The sequence below is a fragment of the Emericellopsis atlantica genome (assembly GCF_019669845.1).
Source record: "Emericellopsis atlantica unplaced genomic scaffold F5Z01scaffold_47, whole genome shotgun sequence".
Lineage (NCBI taxonomy): Eukaryota > Fungi > Ascomycota > Sordariomycetes > Hypocreales > Bionectriaceae > Emericellopsis > Emericellopsis atlantica.
The window spans coordinates 63,154-80,184 of NW_025764749.1; the positions used below are offsets into that span (position 1 = coordinate 63,154).

At 56.3% G+C, this 17,031-nt stretch overlaps 4 protein-coding genes across 4 annotated transcripts; 2 read left to right on the forward strand and 2 right to left on the reverse strand.

Annotated features, from left to right (window-relative positions):
* The first annotated feature begins 1,538 nt into the window (after positions 1-1,538).
* Positions 1,539-7,099, forward strand: F5Z01DRAFT_437801 (SNF2 super family protein). Its single transcript, XM_046259741.1, has 5 exons — positions 1,539-2,033; positions 2,091-2,117; positions 2,167-2,251; positions 2,304-6,657; positions 6,710-7,099. Exons 1-5 carry the CDS (start codon positions 1,626-1,628, stop codon positions 6,870-6,872), a joined length of 5,037 nt encoding a protein of 1,678 aa, XP_046113819.1. The 5' UTR covers positions 1,539-1,625; the 3' UTR covers positions 6,873-7,099.
* A 497-nt stretch (positions 7,100-7,596) lies between these two features.
* Positions 7,597-9,412, forward strand: F5Z01DRAFT_437755 (uncharacterized protein). Its single transcript, XM_046259740.1, has one exon. It carries the CDS (start codon positions 7,903-7,905, stop codon positions 8,968-8,970), a length of 1,068 nt encoding a protein of 355 aa, XP_046113820.1. The 5' UTR covers positions 7,597-7,902; the 3' UTR covers positions 8,971-9,412.
* Positions 9,140-12,706, reverse strand: F5Z01DRAFT_696001 (uncharacterized protein; the record flags this gene model as incomplete). The annotated part of the gene is made up of 6 exons (XM_046266274.1): positions 11,180-12,706; positions 10,628-11,129; positions 9,917-10,566; positions 9,718-9,849; positions 9,570-9,666; positions 9,140-9,516 (listed from the first exon to the last, which is right to left on the reverse strand). The coding sequence occupies exons 1-6, from the start codon at positions 12,215-12,217 to the stop codon at positions 9,140-9,142; spliced, it is 2,796 nt and encodes a 931-aa protein (XP_046113821.1). The 5' UTR covers positions 12,218-12,706.
* A 24-nt stretch (positions 12,707-12,730) lies between these two features.
* Positions 12,731-16,718, reverse strand: F5Z01DRAFT_745868 (P-loop containing nucleoside triphosphate hydrolase protein). The gene is made up of 2 exons (XM_046266936.1): positions 16,459-16,718; positions 12,731-16,407 (listed from the first exon to the last, which is right to left on the reverse strand). Exons 1-2 carry the CDS (start codon positions 16,573-16,575, stop codon positions 12,847-12,849), a joined length of 3,678 nt encoding a protein of 1,225 aa, XP_046113822.1. The 5' UTR covers positions 16,576-16,718; the 3' UTR covers positions 12,731-12,846.
* Positions 16,719-17,031: the final 313 nt, after the last annotated feature.

Below are 17,031 nucleotides of genomic sequence, written 5' to 3' on the forward strand. Positions count from 1 at the left end.
CTGGAGACAAGTTTGGTTTGTCGAGGTTGCGGGTGAAGGCGGTTGTAATTGTGCGTGGTCTGATTGGGCAAGCGAGACAGGGCACGCACCCGACAAATTGTCCACGGTGCTTCATCCGTGCGTCATCGTTGAGCACCTCCTTGGGCAAGTCAGGCAAGCAGTTTAAAGGATGCACATTACTGCAGTCATCATGGCAGTGATTTGAACTTCACGGGCACTTGCTACTACTACAGCTCTTAATACGAAGCATTGCGATATTGTGCTCTTTTCATTAGCTGTCATGCCCAGTCTGCTGCCATTCCTGCAACGAGTCGACGGCTGCTCCGTGTGTAAAATGCTTGAGCATAAGGCCCGATGCTCTCCAAGCCAACATTGGCAGCACAAGTTTGCGTTTTATGGGATACCACAAGTAGGTAAAGGCGTAACTCTGGTCCATTTAACAACTACAACCGGCATCAACGAGAAGTGACCAACAAAACACGTACACTACAGAGGACCGGAATCTTTAGCCCTAGTCAGCCTACCCTGCACTCGCACGGTAGTAGTCACGCAAATGTCAGTCCTATGTTTGCGCCTGATGTTATACATGTGGTTTTTAGAATTGAACCTGGTTGTTATAGACTGGCATATTGTCTGAAGACTGTGCAAGAATGAATGACACGTAGCCTTCGCATTGAACGGAGCAAAGACAAGTTGAACCAGGCCAACTTTGCCGGTCTACGGATACTCGTGGGCGGTATCCAACAGGTCAATGTGAGGCTAACAATCAAGGCGTGGCACAAACTCAGTAACCTCTATTAGAAAGTTGTATTCCTGCTGCCATGTCCCATGATGGCCTTTGTACGGACAACGTGCACTCCGCGTACCTTATACTTCGACCACACGTGATCTACACGCGGAACAAAGCGTTCCCGAGATAGGCTTAGCGTAAGCGGGTTCAGCCACTGTAAATACCACCACAGCCGCCTATTGAGCCGCTGCTGCTGCCGAACGGGACGGACCATCCAATTCTTTCCTGGCAGAACCTCTCCACCGATTTTGTGACAATCCACCATCCACCATCCGCCTTGCACCTCACCCTCGTTGTCCACCACCCTATGCCATTACCATATTCACCAGTTTCGACTGTACCGGCAAACATCACATATAGATTTTGCTGCCTGACAGTCCTTGCTACATGACTTGTAAGTCAGCCACGTCGCCTGAATTCCCTACCTGCCGTTTAGTCCTGCCGCGTCCGCCCATCAATACCGCCTCGACCCCATATCCGATATCGATATCGCGCCCTGTAACACACTTTACAAAGCCGTTGAGACCTCGAATCGATGCGGATCGATGTACTTTGATGATCGCGACCCGTTCCAGATATGCCCGAGACGTCCACGGCTCTCCGGCGCGCCAATTACCCTCCCATCGGTACACAGGCTTGCCATCAGCAAAACACCCATGAATGCGACAGGTCCGATATCTGAATGATATCAGGTCGGCTATCTTCTTGGATACCCAAATCTTGGTCGCGGGGAGCTGATTGACACACCCTCCCCACTGTTCTGTTCACCAAACCTTAATGGACTGTTACTGACCTTGCCGTCCTTACAGCAGGCAGCCTGACCTAGGACTTCACGATGGCGACCCCTACACAGGGTGACGTCTCGAATGGACATTTATCGCCTGGAGTCGATCCCGAAACACATGCTGAGGATGGACAATCTCGCAATAACAACGAACGCGTCGACGTCACGCAGACGCTTCCCACACGCAATTTCTCACCGAGCCCAAGCGAGACCGAAGACCTTCCAAATGGCCTCGCCAATGGACAAAGTGTCGCTGGCAGTAGTCCTTCGTCGCCCAATGACGCGTCGGAGGATGCAGACTTCGACATGGAGGAGAGCCATGCGTCTCAGCATGACGAGGATATGGCCGACGAACACGCCAGTTCCGGCTCGTCCACCACTGCCACCAAGCGCAAGACCGCCGTGGCCGAAGATGATTATATGAGAATGGACCCAGAGCTGTATGGCCTTCGACGTAGTGTATGACTCAAATCCCTCACCGCCATCCCCTGCGATAATCGACTAACGTGCCGGCAGACAAGACCGAGAGAGTCGCGCAAAGTCGTAAGTTTACTCTCCAGTGGTGACTTGTATTGTTTTCTGATGATTAAAGGTCGATTCCGATGATTCCGACTCTGATGTTGGCCCTACCAACAGGCGGCACGCGAAGCGTCGCCGTATCGAGTCCTCCCGCACTTGTAGATCCAACCCGAACCACAGTGTTGTCTCATCGTACTGAACTTATAGCAGCCTCAAAACGAGCAAGCCCTGCGCGCCAATCCTCCACAAACAACTCCGACTCTGATGTCTCCGACGTCTATGGCGGAGCTCGGGCGCGAACCTTTCAGAAGAAAGCTCGCCTCCACAGAGCAGAGCAGCCAAACCTGTCCGAAAAACGTTGGTCGAGCCGGCGTGCTGCGCAGCAGGTGCAGACCGGCGCATATGAGGAGAGCGATTTCGATGAAGAAGACGACGAAGTCGAGCAAGCAAACGTTGAATATGTGGCCGATTATGTCGACGACTCGCCTTATGTCGATAGAGTCGTCAAGCACCGGGTCAAGGACGGTATCGAGCTTGCGTACGATTTGCAACGGCACGACTTTGAGTACTACATCAAATGGCAAGGCAAATCACATTTGCACGACACATGGGAAACCACCGACTCCCTCAAGTTCGTTCGAGGCGTCCGGAGGGTCGAGAACTATTTCCGGAAAACGGTCGATATCGAACTCGAGATGCGGTTCGGGGACGACATCCCGCCCGAGACAAAGGAACAATTCTTTCTTGACCGTGAGCGTGACGAGGAAGCCTTCGAAGACTACACGAAAGTGGAAAGAGTCGTAGGCATCCGCGATGGCGAGGATGATACCGAGTACTTTATCAAGTGGAAAGGGTTATCTTACGACATGTGTACATGGGAAGAGGCATCTTTGATCAGTCCAATGTTCCAAGACAAGATCGACCAGTACCTTGACCGCGCCTCGCGCAGCTGGCAGTCTGACAAGAAGGAGACCAGCCTGCAAACCCGTTCCAGGATGACAAAACTCGAGGAGCAACCTAGTTACATCCAGGGCGGCGAGCTTCGATCGTTCCAACTGAAAGGTTTGAACTTCCTGTGCCTGAACTGGACCAGAGGCAACAATGTCATCCTTGCCGACGAGATGGGCTTGGGTAAAACGGTGCAGACCGTCTCCTTCCTCAGCTGGCTTCGCAATGACCGACGACAAGAGGGCCCTTCACTCGTTGTCGCGCCACTCAGTGTCATCCCTGCCTGGTGCGATACATTCAACCACTGGTCCCCCGACATCAACTATGTTGTCTATCTTGGTCCGGAAGATGCCAGGAAGATCATTCGAGAGAATGAGCTCCTTGTGGACGGTAACCCAAAGAAACCAAAGTTCAACGTGTTGGTCACCTCTTACGAATTCATCTTGCAAGATTGGCAATTCCTCTCCTCCATCAAATGGCAGACGCTCGCTGTTGACGAGGCACATCGTCTCAAGAACCGCGAATCCCAGCTGTACAGTCGCTTGGTGGGTTTTGGCGTCCCTTGCAAGATTTTGATCACCGGTACACCAATCCAGAACAATCTGGCGGAGCTCTCAGCGCTTCTCGACTTCCTCAACCCCGGCAAAGTGGACATTGATGAGGATCTTGACTCCCTGTCAGCCGCCGATGCTCAGGAGAAGCTGCAAGACCTGCATAGTGCCATTGCACCTTACATCATCCGCCGAACAAAAGAGACAGTCGAGTCCGACCTCCCACCGAAAACTGAAAAGATCATTCGTGTGGAATTGTCCGATGTCCAACTTGACTACTATAAGAACATCATTACCAGGAACTACGCTGCCCTGTCCACGGCTAACAATGGTCACAAGAACTCCTTGCTCAACATTATGATGGAGCTGAAGAAAGTCAGCAACCATCCTTACATGTTTGCAGGTGCTGAGGAAAGGGTGCTAGCGGGCAGCACACGCCGCGAAGACCAGATCAAAGGCCTGATTGCAAGCAGCGGCAAGATGATGCTCCTGGACCAGCTGTTGTCAAAGTTGAAGAAGGATGGGCATCGCGTCCTCATTTTCAGCCAGATGGTGCGTATGCTGGACATTCTAGGCGACTACATGTCTCTGCGTGGTTACAAATTCCAGCGGCTGGACGGCACCATTGCTGCAGGTCCTCGTCGCATGGCGATCAACCATTTCAACGCCGACGACAGCGAGGATTTCTGCTTTTTGCTGTCTACTCGAGCGGGTGGTTTGGGTATCAACCTGATGACGGCAGATACCGTGGTCATTTTTGACTCCGATTGGAATCCCCAAGCCGATTTGCAGGCCATGGCACGCGCTCACCGCATTGGCCAGAAGCGGCCTGTCAACATATACCGACTGGTCAGCAAGGAGACAGTTGAGGAGGAAGTCCTCGAGCGGGCGCGAAACAAGCTTCTACTTGAATACCTGACGATCCAAGCAGGTGTCACCGATGACGGGAAAGCCATGATGCAGAATGAGCTAAACAAGAAGGGCCTCAAGACGGACGGGCCCACGTCGAACGAAGACATCCAAATGGTCCTCAAGATGCGCTCCTCCAAGATGTTCGAGCAGTCGGGCAACCAGGAGCGACTGGAGCAGCTTGACATTGATTCCATTCTAGAGAATGCTGAGGTTACCAAGACTAAAGTAGACGACAAGATCAACCTCAGCAGCGGAGGCATTGACTGGGACAACTTTATGCAAATCACGGATGTCAAGGTCGACGACATCAACCTGGACTGGGACCAGATCATCCCTGCCGACAAACTCGCTGAGATTAAGGCCGACGAGGAGAAGAAGCAGAACGAGGAGTATCTCGCGAAGCTCGCGGCAGAAAGCGCACCGCGCAGAGCCACCATCAAGCACCGCAACAAGGAGACTGACCGCGCTGATCGTCTGAAGAAGCGACAGCAAGAGCAGGAGGCAGAAGAGGCCGAGAAGCGTTTGCAAAAGGCCGACCCAAAGCGGCCGCTCGACGTCTCCGAGCAGCGTGTCCTGATCAAGGCTTACTTCAAGTTTGGGTCTATAGAACACAGAGCTGATGACATTATATCCGACGCGAAACTTGGCGACAGGGATCCCGATTTGGTGAAGACCATGTTGGGTGACTTTGTCAGTCGCGCGCGGGAAGCTGTGGAAGACAACAATTCGAAGATGGCCGAGGAAGAGATGAAGGCAGGCAGGGCTCTCAACAAGAAAGACCGCAAGGCCGTCTTGATCGACTTTGGCGAACTCAAGAAAGTCAATGCGGAGACGGCCATTGACAGGCCCATCCAACTGCAATTGTTGCGCGAGGCAGTAGCTGCTGCTCCCGAGTGGAAATCCTTCCGACTTCCCGATGCGACCAAAGGCGCAAGCTATAGTTGCCCTTGGGGTGCGAAAGAAGACGGCATGCTTCTCGTCGGGATCGACCGACATGGCTTCGGCTCGTGGGTACGGATTCGCGACGATCCCGATCTCGGGTTGCAGGACAAACTCTTCCTGGAGGAGGGCCGTATTGCGCGCAAAGAGGAGCGAAGCAAGGCCAAGGACAAGCAGAAGGCTCCAGGAGCCGTGCATCTGGTGCGCCGTGCTGAGTATCTGCTGTCCGTACTGCAAGCCAAGCACTCGTCGGACAAGAACCTGTTGAGCAAGGTCGAGAACCACCACCGCAACAACAAGAAGGGACATCTGGGCAATGGACAACGTCACGGCTCGAGCGGCTCGCCAGCGCCTAACAGCGGCTCCATTAGGAAGAGAGAACCTGAGCTGCACAGAGCCCGCAGCCACCAGGACGAGAACGGGACACCGCGCCCCGAGTCGAAGCGGAAGCATGCGAATCTTGAGGGCGGACGTAGCCCGAAGCATCGGCGCTTGGATGAACAGCGGCGATCCAGCAAGCACGAGGACCGTGACCGCCTGGAGAAGCGGCGTCACCGCGACGAGGATGATTACCGCCGAGACGATCGTCGGGACGACCGACGAGCGGATCGTGACAGAGGTCGTCACAGGGATGACGACCACCATCGCCGTGAGGACAGGTCCCGTGATGACCGCCATCGCGAAGACCGTTACCGCCAGGACAGGCACAGGGACGACAGACAGCGTGTGGAGCGGCATCGCGATGACAGGCGCCGCGAGGACCGTCTCCACGACGACCGTCACAGGCCTGACCGACACCACGATGACCGTTACCGTGACGAACGCCGACGTGACGACCGGCGTCGTGAGGACCGGGGCAGGGAGGACAGGTCTCGTGATGACCGATACGAGTCCCATCGTCGCCGGGAGTCTGGAGGTCATGGCCAGCCAGAGCGTGCCCGCAGCAACCCGTCTAACGGGGCGCTTGCCCACCTAGACAAGCTTCGGGTGATAGGCGACGATGCGAACGCTAGAAACGAGAACAACGACGCCCTGATATGGTTCCTCCTGAAGCCGGTCCGCGAGAACTTTGAGAGGATCTTGTCCACTACCAAGGAGACTGTCAAGTCGGGTAAGGAACGCGCAGCCATCTACGGTGACGAGCTTGAACGCATCGGCGACTTTTTGAACAATAGCAATGCTTCAAGCGACGCCTCGTTGCAGAAGCGGTTTTGGTAAGGATACCCTAAGCACTGATATGGGGGCTGTGACTAACGACAATACTAGGGATTTTTTGGCCAAGCGATGGCCAGTTGAGACAACGAAACAGATTAGCGGCGAACGACTGAGCAAGATGTATGAGAGTCTTTGCTCCCGCAAGAGAGGAGGAGGAGGAGGAGGAGGGGGAGGGGGAGGAGGCGAAGCCACGACGTCTGCGGCAGCCGCCTGAGCATGTCTCTCTGCCTGCCCACAGGAGTTTTGTGGAGTTTGTTTACAGCTCTTCTCATTCTTGGCCATTCATCATCATTGTGCATTGCCCGGGCGTTTATGGGATACAAGAGCTTCCGTTCTTGTTGTACTTGGCGGCGGAGACGTATGAGAAAGCATACCCACCAGAATTGCATGGTCATGGAAACACACACGAGTGGGAGTTACTAGAAAAATCGCGCGCTTTGTGTTTATATCTCCCCCGAGCAAAGATGGGAGGGAGAGAGATTCTAAAGCTGACGTGGGCTGGAAGAAGAAGGCCAGCCCTCAGCGAAGCCCGTGTAGGGCGAACTCAGCAATGGTTTACACATATATGTTGCCGAATGGGGAGTCGATGCGTAGAGGCATCTATCGTGTCGAAATAATGGGACTACTTGTCAATGTGGGCATGACACTCGAGTGATTCCTCATAGCAAATGTTCCCCATGTGTGTACGAGTCAGGCAGGCAGACAGTCAGACAGTCAGTCTCACTGCCTTGCGCCTCGGCGCTGCTGGCTTCCTTGAGAAGCTCATGATTCAGTGTTTCATTGCTCTGATGACCTGGCGGCTGACAATTTCCGCATGTATGCGTATGCGTATGCTTGGGAATGGAGATGGATCAGAGGGACCCATGGAGGAAAGGCGGCGCACGTGAGGCTGTGTCATGAGCTGAGCTGAGACGGGACTGCTATTGATTCAATTAACAAGTTAAATCTCACGAGGTTCTGTGCTGCTGTTCACAATCGTAAATAAATCTGCCTCGCTGCGGCATAGCCACCCGCCAAAAATCTTCACCTCCTCCCTCGATCGCGCGCTGACCTGGGACGAGGCCTCTAGTACGAGTACATAGGATAGGGCGCGGCTAACAAGTCGTTTCTATCCTCCATCATCACGCTTGCACCAAGACTACGATACGACCACAGGTGACACCTCACTGACGATTGATGAAGCTCCCTACGCCAACACACCATCTCTCTCCAACACCGTCAGCAGCGCCAGAATCCACACCACGATGACAACAGTGCCTTACGCAGAGGAACGGGCCTTTGCGGAGGCCACAGCCCTCCGCGCCGCCATCCTTACCAAAAGGGTCCAGGCCAAGGTGCAGTCCATGACAAAGGACGACTTCTCCCCCGTCACGACCGCCGACTTTGCCGCACAGGCCCTCCTCATCGCCAGTCTGCGGCAACGGTTCCCAGGCGACGGCTTCGTCGGCGAGGAGGACGCAGCGGATTTGCGGTCTCACGACGCGCTGCGGCGGACCGTCTTTGAGCACGTGCGAAGCATGGCCGACGGGGCGACGACGAAGCTGGCGACGCCCCAGACGGAGGAGGAGATGCTCGCGCTCATCGACCTGGGCGGACGGGGCCAGGGCGGCAAGCATGGGCGGTTCTGGGTCATGGACCCCGTCGACGGCACGAGGACGTTCCTCGAGCAGCACCAGTACGCCGTCTCGCTCAGCCTGATCGAGGACGGGCGCGAGGTGGTGGGCGTGCTGTGCTGCCCCAACCTGCGGCTGCAGGACGGCCGCGTCGTCGAGAGGAGCGTCGACAGGGACGGCCTCGGCGTCATGCTCACGGCTGTCCGGGGCCAGGGCGCCACGGTGCGCTACCTCTCTGCGTCGCCCGAGTCCACGCCCTACCCGCTGCCCGAGGCCCAGCCGCTCGCGAGGCTCACCACACCCGCGCGCCTGTCCGACCTGCACATTGTCGACGCGCGCGCCAGCACCGCCGTGCGGCACGACGTTGTCGAGCAGCTGGCGCAGCAGCTCGGGGCGCGGTATCCGGGGACAGAGGTCTGGTCGTCGCACATGCGGTACGCCAGCCTGATCCTGGGCGGCGCCGACTGCCAGATCCGCGTGCCCCGGCCGGACAAGGTCAGCAACGTGTGCATATGGGACCATGCCGGGGCCCAGCTCATCTTCACCGAGATGGGCGGCCGCATCACGGACCTGGACGGGCGGGCCATGGACTTTGGCGCCGGCCGCAAGATGGACGCGAACCGAGGCATGATTGTCGCCAGGGAGGGTGTCCACGCGCAGCTACTGCGAGATGTCAAGGCGATCATAGGTGAGGCGTAAGAAAGGCAACTAAACTGACTACATTGTACTTGGGGCATGGGGCCAGAGGGCGTCCGGCATTCTGCTCTTCGCGTTGTATATACCGCATATTGCTCAGCATCTACTTGCTCTACATCTCTCTATAGATTCATCCACGTCGTCCCACAAGGACTACACCATTCTAGGCCTGTCAGACAGCGTCGTGATTGTCCTTGGGCGTGTCTCGCTTCCACCGGAACAGCCCCGATGTCGGCTTCAGGTTTCGTACATCCCACGTCGACCTCTTCTCCCTCTGCTGCTGCTGCTGCTGCCGTCTCGGCGAGGTCATCCTGCGACTGTTGATCTCAGTGAGACGTCTCTGCTGATCCCGCGTCTCGAGCTCTCGGAGACGCTCGTGCTGCTTGCTCTTGAAGGCGCTCGTGCTGTAGCGGGCCTTCTTTGAGCGCAGGCCCAGCCGTTCTTCAATGTACGTGTAGACAAAGGTCCATCCCACCGCCAGCGCCGTGCGTATCCAGGTACTAAATGCGAGAGATAGCGACACGACAATGACAACACTGCTCACGCCGACTGTGGTCACTGGTTAGCCTTGTCTTTTCTTCTTTACGCGGCGTTCTGCTTACACATCCATTTGAGCTGTGGCATGAGGTCCATTTCACCGTCATTGCTGAATTGCCTTGCGTTCATGCCAAAGATGGATGTCATAAATTGCAAAGGGAGCTGCCGTGGTCAGCAGGCGACGAGTCACCAGAAGTTTGTGAGCGCACTCACAAATATAATCGTCACCACTGTGAAGATCACAATGGATCGGCCCTGTATTACCGACTCATCCGCTCGACGAATAGCGGCCTTGGCTTCGATAATGTTGGCCTGCTGCTGCTTCATATCAACGAGGTCGCGCAGCTGTCATGAGACATGTTAGTTTACTATCCAGATGGCAAATATCACGAGCACGGCAAATGAAACTGACCTGTGAGCGTGTCTTCGTCTGGAGCTTCTCCATCTCGGCCAGCTCGCCCCGTCGCTGCTCCATGTCTGAGGTGAGTGACACGATCCTGTCCCGTGCATTCTGCCAACCCTCACGGATCTTTGTGGCAACAGAATCCCGTCCAGACTGCGCCACCATTGTTGGATTTGGCATTTCGACGCTGAGAAGCTCTTGCAAGTTGCGATCCAGATCTCTCAGTACGAGGATTTGCGTGTTGAAAATCTCCTGCATAATCTGTAGCTCATCCAGCACGTGCTGGGCCTCCTCCAGGATGGACCATTCGAAACTAATGTTCAACGACTTGCGAACCAGCCTCTCTGCTGATTCAATCGTCTCGCTGCTGATCTTGCTCAGATCAAGCCCAAAGCCCTCGTACGCAATGGTCTTGTTCTCGGCGATCTTGGAGATGGCCGAGCTGAAAAGGTCTAGCAATTCGGGCCGGTGATCAAGCAGCTTCGAAGGGTCGAAGAAGACCTTGGAGCACTCGTCGACGACGACGAGCGCAAGGTCGTAGACTGACTGGATCTCGCCAGCGTCCAGTCCCCCAAGCCGATCACGGATGCTGCGATGCACAGCCGACGGGTCGGGCTTGTTGCGTCCCCAGCGTCGGGGGAACGCCGATATCACGGTATCTGCGACAACAAGTCAGTCATTTTGGGCTGTGCAGATGCAAGATTGAAAACATGGGCATACTGTCATCCAGAATCCACAGCCACAACTGGTCGACCATGATGAGGCGGGTTGAGGCTTCAGCGCTGTGTTCCTCGCTATAGTACCGCGTGCCGCGTGCCACAACCTGGTCACGATCTCGCCGACTGGTGTCCTCGGCAGTCCAGTAGTAGAACTGCTCCAGTGTCCTGCGAGGGTGCAGGGGAGGCGTGGCGTACAGGTGATCCTCGATGAGGCGCCCGTCGGCTGCCTCGTCAATGATTTGGTGTATCTTGGCCACGTGCCAGAAGTACTTGGCCAGTGCGTTCCGCGGTCTCCATGCCTCAGTGAAGCGTCTCTTCTCGGGCTCAAAGCTGGCGACATGACCGTGGCTCTTCTTGATCTTGTTGTTGGCGACGCTGGCCATGCGGCCTCGCTGCCGGAACGTGTTGGCCCTGCGCAGCTTCTCGTTCTGCGACTTGGCCACCTGCATGAACTGGCCCATGCGGTGGAGTCTCTTCTCAACTTCAAAGTGCAAGAAGGGCATCTGTGGACATTAGCTACTCATTCTGCTGGTGCGCCAGGATCTTGACCTACGAAGAGTGTGAAATCTCTCCGCACACAGCCGTCCTGTTCGAGTCCGCCCTTGGGTCCGAGAGGCGCAGAGGGAACCATGGAGCAACGCGGCCCTATCTGCCGCGAGTGGGCGGGCAGTCCATAACCACCACGCTGCTGGCCTCGCCAGAGCTCTGGCCGCAGGAGCCGTTGTGAGTTGTGCTTCATGTTCAGGGCCTTCATGCCGTCAAACTCGACGTTGTCCTCGCCGTAGTACCTGCTCATCGCCTGTTCCACCCATTTCATGTTGTTGGCGGGGAGGTGAAAGTACCGGAACTGGTCCTTGCGATCTGATCGCTTGAGGGGCGTGCTGTCCTTGTTGTAGAGAAACTGCTGGATGGAGATCTTCTGGTGAGGAAAAGAGCCATGCACCAGCGGGTGGTCCATGGAGGCCCATCCCTTCTCCTCGTCCCAGAGGATGACCCAGCCGTGGTACCCATAGTCCTCGCGCTTCGGGTCGTCCTCGCTGTTATCTGGTCCGGCGTCCAGGTCGGGCATGTAGGCTTCAGGGTAGAGGGCCTTTTGGGCATCCTTGTAGCCAGGCGTCTGCCATTGCTGGACATACCTCAGCACTTTTCTGTTACGGGTCGTCGCCACCGTCTCGCCAGACTTTTCGGTCTGCCGCTGGACCTTGGCCAACTCTTCCGTTGCTCTCTTGGCGGCAATGTCCCGCCACTTCTGGCGGGAGTCATCTAGCAAGGCGACCAACGGGAGCCCATCTGTCGGGAATACGCGATAGTCCTTGAAATGGTCCCTGAAGTAGCTGATTCTCCGAACTTCTTTGCGAATCAGGTCCTGGTCAGAGGGATCGAGGCTGTGGTAGAGCTGTTTGCGACGGGAGATGCGAGTGCGAAGATATTTGGCCCAAGCATCCGGTGTGTCGCTGCGATCGGGGTGCGCGTCGTCGACATCATAGTCGTAATGGAAAGCCGGCAATGTGGTGGATGAGTTCATGCCACCACTACCATGGGCCATTTCCCGGAATGCGGAGAGCGGGTGCCAGTCTCGGGTAGTGGCCATTGTGTGGTGGGAACTGGTGGTGAATTAACTAGCGGGTGTCGTTCAGGTCGTAAATTCATGGCATCATGGCAATCGTTTCCAAGCAAGACAGCGCACGCACGCACAAACACACACAGAGAGCAACGAGCGAACGCAGCAACGCTAACAGTAGAGAATAATCATTCAAGACAAGAGGCGGTTGAGGTTTGGCGGCGTGGGAGACGCAGAAAGAGGAGAAGGGGAAAAAAAGGACAAGGAAGGAGCTGAGGCTCGCCGCTTATCCCACCTGCCACCCGAATTCTCGATGATCGACAGCAGCAGCAGCAGCAGCCGCAGGCCTGCAGCCAAGGAAGCGGCGACCCGGGCGCCAGTTCCTGCACTGCTATGAACTGGTGACTGGTAATCGATCCCTGCCGCCATTGAGTGATGTCTGGGCACAGGCCCACAGCCCTACGACGGAAGGTACGTACTCCCGGAGGTACGGATACCTTATGCTTATTCCTTAGCAAGTTAGCGGCGTCCAGTCATCCTCGTGACTCCAGTCCGTAGTCCGTACAGACGATACAGTACGACCTTGTCTTCATGTTTGCTGCCACGCGTCTACCAGTGCTCAGACAAACGTGTAGTTAAAATGCTGGTGGTATTTGCAATCACATCAAGCTACTCCTGCCCCCAATCTCCATGCTGGCCTGTCCGTCCTTCATCTGTCCGCTACGCCCCACAACGAACTCGTGGTAGATCCTGCGCAGCCGTGCCTTTTCGTCGCTGCTGATGCTGGCTCTCGTGGCATCCAGAGCCCTCTCGAGGTGCTCGCGGCAGATCACAACCTCCTTGTCGGCAGCGTCACTCTTGCTGTCGACACCGGGTCCCCCAGACGCTGCTCCTCGCTGAGTTTCCCTGGCTCTACGACGGGCCAGTTTGATCTCCTCCAGCTTGGACACGATGGCAGCCTTTTCCACGAGCGCGGCGGCTGCGCTCTTGGGCGCGCTATCGTCTACGGGCTTTGCCGTCTCACCGTAGCGGAACTGGACGAAACCTGGGGCTGCCTTGGTTGTCTGTCCATTCGTCATTCCATTTGGTCGCTTCGTGGTAGTCGTGACATGATCGTTGACGTCGAGAACGTCGTGGATGGCTTCTAGCTGCGAGTTGGAGACCAACGCTTGTAGATCGGCACCCGAGTAACCCTCAGTCTGATGCGCAATGTCGAGGAGCACGTCATCAGAGTGAACCAGCTCATCCGATAGCCGCACCTTTTGCAACAGAGCCTTGAGAATGTCCAGCCTGTCCTCGACCTCGGGCAGATCGCATAGCAACGACTTGTCAAGTCGGCCGGGACGTAGTAACGCAGGATCGATTAGGTCGGGTCGCGAAGTCGCGGCGAGGACATAGACACCAGAGAGACCCTCGGCGCCATCCATCTGGGTAAGCAGCTGGTTGACCACGCGGTCTGTCACACCCGTAGAGTCATGACCTCTTTTGGGTGCGATGGAATCAAACTCGTCAAAGAACAGCACGCACGGTTTCGCCGCCTGGGCGCGATCAAACAGATCACGCACGCTCTTCTCCGACGCACCAATGTACTTGTTCAGAATCTCGGGGCCCTTCACACTGATGAAGTTAAGACCACATTCGCCAGCCACAGCGCTCGCGAGCAGAGTCTTTCCGCAACCCGGATACCCGTACAGCAGCAGACCGGACCGCAGTCGAAGCGGGCATTGAGCAAAGATGGGTGCGTATTTTGTCGGATATTGCAAAGTCTCCAACAAGATCTTTCGCGTCTCTTGCAGGCCGCCGATGGACTTGAACGTAGTTGTCGAGCTTTGCAGAGAGACGTTGCGCAGCGACGCTGGCGTGAATCCCTTGAGAGCATTGTCAAAGTCGATTCGGCCCAAGGGAATGGGCATGTTGCTTGCGTCCGAGGGATCGTTGCCAATGGCACGCATGATGGCCTCGTTTCTCGCCCTCGACACAAGCACGGCAATGTCGCCTGGCATGTACCCGTCCGTCGAGCCAGCAATATCCAAAAAGTCGAGGTCGCTCTCCATTATGAATCCTCCAGCGTTCTTGCGAGGCAAATCGCCATTGTACTGACTGCCACCATCCATCCATTCTCCATTCTCGTCGCCAGTAGCACTGCTGCCGTCGGCCGTCGTGGGGCGGCTGCAATTGCTCGTTTGTGCAAACCCATCGCCCGGCCGCGTGGCGTCGATGCTCACGATGGACTCCATCACGCGCCTGCGTGTTTCCTTGTTCGGCGCGGACAGCTCGACAATGTCCCTGACTACGTGGCCGCTCACCACCACGCTGTTCAGAGAGTCCTTGCCCTCAGCCGTGCCCAGCAGCACTACACCGCTGCTCTTTGTGCAGTATTGTTTCACCATGGAGCACAGGATCTCGCTGACCTGTCTGCTGCGCCCGTTGTCGTTGCCGACCTGCAACTCGGTCTCGGCGGGGCATAGCCTATCGACATCGTCGAGCACAACGATGGCTTTCCCGCCTAAACGGGCACCCCATGTTGCGGTCATGAACAGGTGGTGCAGAGTCTCCTTGATAGTCGATATCCTCGTCTCGTCCGTGACCAGTTTGCGGCAGGGATAGTATATGGTGGTAAAAAGGTGGTCTTCTCGTAATTGCTGGGCCAAGTATTTCGCCACAGAGCTCTTTCCCGACCCCATGCCACCTGTCAGGAGCAGGGACGACATTTGCACAAGTTGCTTCTGCAGATTCTGCAGCAAGGAATCGATGCCAACGAGGAGGGCGTCGGTTTCAGGATGGAGATCATACGAGTCCCCATCAGATTTGCTGGATGCACGAGGCACCGGCGGCTGGAAATCGATGCCGACCTTGTTATCGATCCCCAGAACCCAATGCACGGCGTCCTTGCTCGTGTCGGGCTGATTGGCGCTGTCCGAGTCGAATACGAATTTGATAAGTCCTCCTTCCCAGGTGCTTGGGGCGTCCAAGCCCTCAAAGATCCCGAGCGCAGCACCGTCGGTCAAGGGGCCTTGCAACAGACCTGGGGCGCCTGAGGTAGCTCCATAAATGTTGCGAAATCTTTTGGCAGATTCTTCCTTCTCAGCCTTTGTTTCGCCGCCAAATTTCAGACCCTTTGAGGCTTGTGAGGTTGTGGCAAAGGGGAACACCTTGATTTGCTTGACGGTACTGGTCGTCAACTGCGCTGGTGCTGGCTGCAGCTTAACAACGCCTCCCACCAGACCCGAGCAACCAAGCGTTGCGCACAGCGCGGAAGAGAGTGCGGCGGTTTGGCCGTTTGGAGGGTCCTCCCACGCTCGTATGTGGGCAATGACCTGTGACGCTGTGACAGTGGTGGCTGGTGCAGTGCCATCTTCGGCTTGTGGCTTCTGCAGACCTCCCGGTTTCATCACATCAACAACACCGTACTTGATACCCTGCAGCGGTCCGGTTTGAACAATATCCTGGTCAACCCAGATACTGAGCTCCTGAGCTGGCGCATCCTCGTCGAACCACTCGCGCACAACTGCGCGATCAATGCCGCGGAAGAACAGGGCCGACTTCTTCTCCTCTCTAGCACTTCTCCGACGCACAGTGCTCGCACCGCTTCGTTTCGACTTGGACGTGCTGGCCACACTCCGATGATCTCCTGTGCTACTGGGCGTCTTGGCTCTGGTCTTTGGTGCCACAATCACCTCAGCGTTGGGCGACAGTTTGGCAAATGGTATATCAGCACCAGGTGCCGGGTCCAGAGACACCACCTTGATATTGGCTGTGGAGGTAGGCGACAGGTGCAACGTCAGCGTGTGAGCTGGCACGGGAATGCCCTCTGACGGGGCGTAGGCCGGATTCGGTAGCGCTCGGATCTGGGACTGCAGGTTCAATTCGAGAAAAGTGGCGTGTAGCTCGACAATCTCCCAGTCCTCGGGGGTGAGCGGCTCAATGTTGATGGTATGCGCCAGCGGTGGATCGACATGAACTGTGGCCATGACCTTCTGGCCGTCGCTGACGCCAAGCGCTTTAGCCAAGGTCGCGTCCATCTCGACGGATTGACCGTCCTGCTCTCTAGACGAGCCTCTTGTCCCATTGATCCCATCTCTTCCCACAGGCGCCGTGGTCCTGCGCTTGCTCGGCATACCCGTCCATCCTACAAAGATCGACTGAGGTGAGGGGCTTGCGCCAGCTTGTGCGGTCGTGGGTGATTTGATGCTGAGCTCGACTACTACATTCTGAGCAGGCTATGCCCCATCAGTATGGCGCGGAATTCCATCCATTGAGTCGAGACCTACTGTGTTGACGTTGACAAGGAGGGACACCAGCGTCGGTGGCAGATTAACGAGGCAGTTCTTGAGATGAACGAGCGAGATCTCGGCCGAAGTAGATGGCGCATTCCTCCTAGACGCCATGATTGCTGAGTTGCGCACACAGTGGTGCCAGAAAGAGCGTGTTTGAGAAAGGCTGTGGAATAAGAGCCAGAATGAGGTGCTCAAAGCACCGAGCTTGTGACTTTGGGGCGGATGCCGTCGGTCTCCCCAGCTTCGACCCTGGCCCACGCTTGAGTCCAGAGCCGAGGTAAGCCACACCAGGATTGATATCGGCCGGCCGGCGCCACAGCTGCCCCACGTCGCGCCACATCGTGGCGCGGCAAGCTGCAAGTTTAATGGAATGTGGCTGGTGCCACATGCGCGACGCGAAAAGACGCGTCTGAATGCTGCATCGCGCGTGCCAGGCAGGAGGAATCCACTCCTCTCGCGCTCGTTTCCCAGCCCACGGATTTGCAAGTCGTATCGCGCATTCGAATTGCTTGCCGCATGCTAATCACCACACTGCCCCTCCCTTTCCGAACGAGTCAACAAATTCGC

What these genes read in the sequence shown, in the direction of transcription:
- F5Z01DRAFT_437801 (XM_046259741.1), top strand. Translation starts at nt 1,626, where the DNA reads ATGGCGACCCCTACACAGGGTGACGTCTCGAATGGACATTTATCGCCT. An exon ending in CGAGAGAGTCGCGCAAAGTC is followed by an intron (nt 2,118 to 2,166) that starts GTAAGTTTACTC and finishes TGATGATTAAAG; the next exon opens with GTCGATTCCGATGATTCCGA. An exon ending in TCGTTGCAGAAGCGGTTTTG is followed by an intron (nt 6,658 to 6,709) that starts GTAAGGATACCC and finishes CGACAATACTAG; the next exon opens with GGATTTTTTGGCCAAGCGAT.
- F5Z01DRAFT_437755 (XM_046259740.1), top strand. Translation starts at nt 7,903, where the DNA reads ATGACAACAGTGCCTTACGCAGAGGAACGGGCCTTTGCGGAGGCCACA.
- F5Z01DRAFT_745868 (XM_046266936.1), bottom strand. Translation starts at nt 16,575, where the DNA reads ATGGCGTCTAGGAGGAATGCGCCATCTACTTCGGCCGAGATCTCGCTC. An exon ending in TCCTTGTCAACGTCAACACA is followed by an intron (nt 16,408 to 16,458) that starts GTAGGTCTCGAC and finishes GATGGGGCATAG; the next exon opens with CCTGCTCAGAATGTAGTAGT.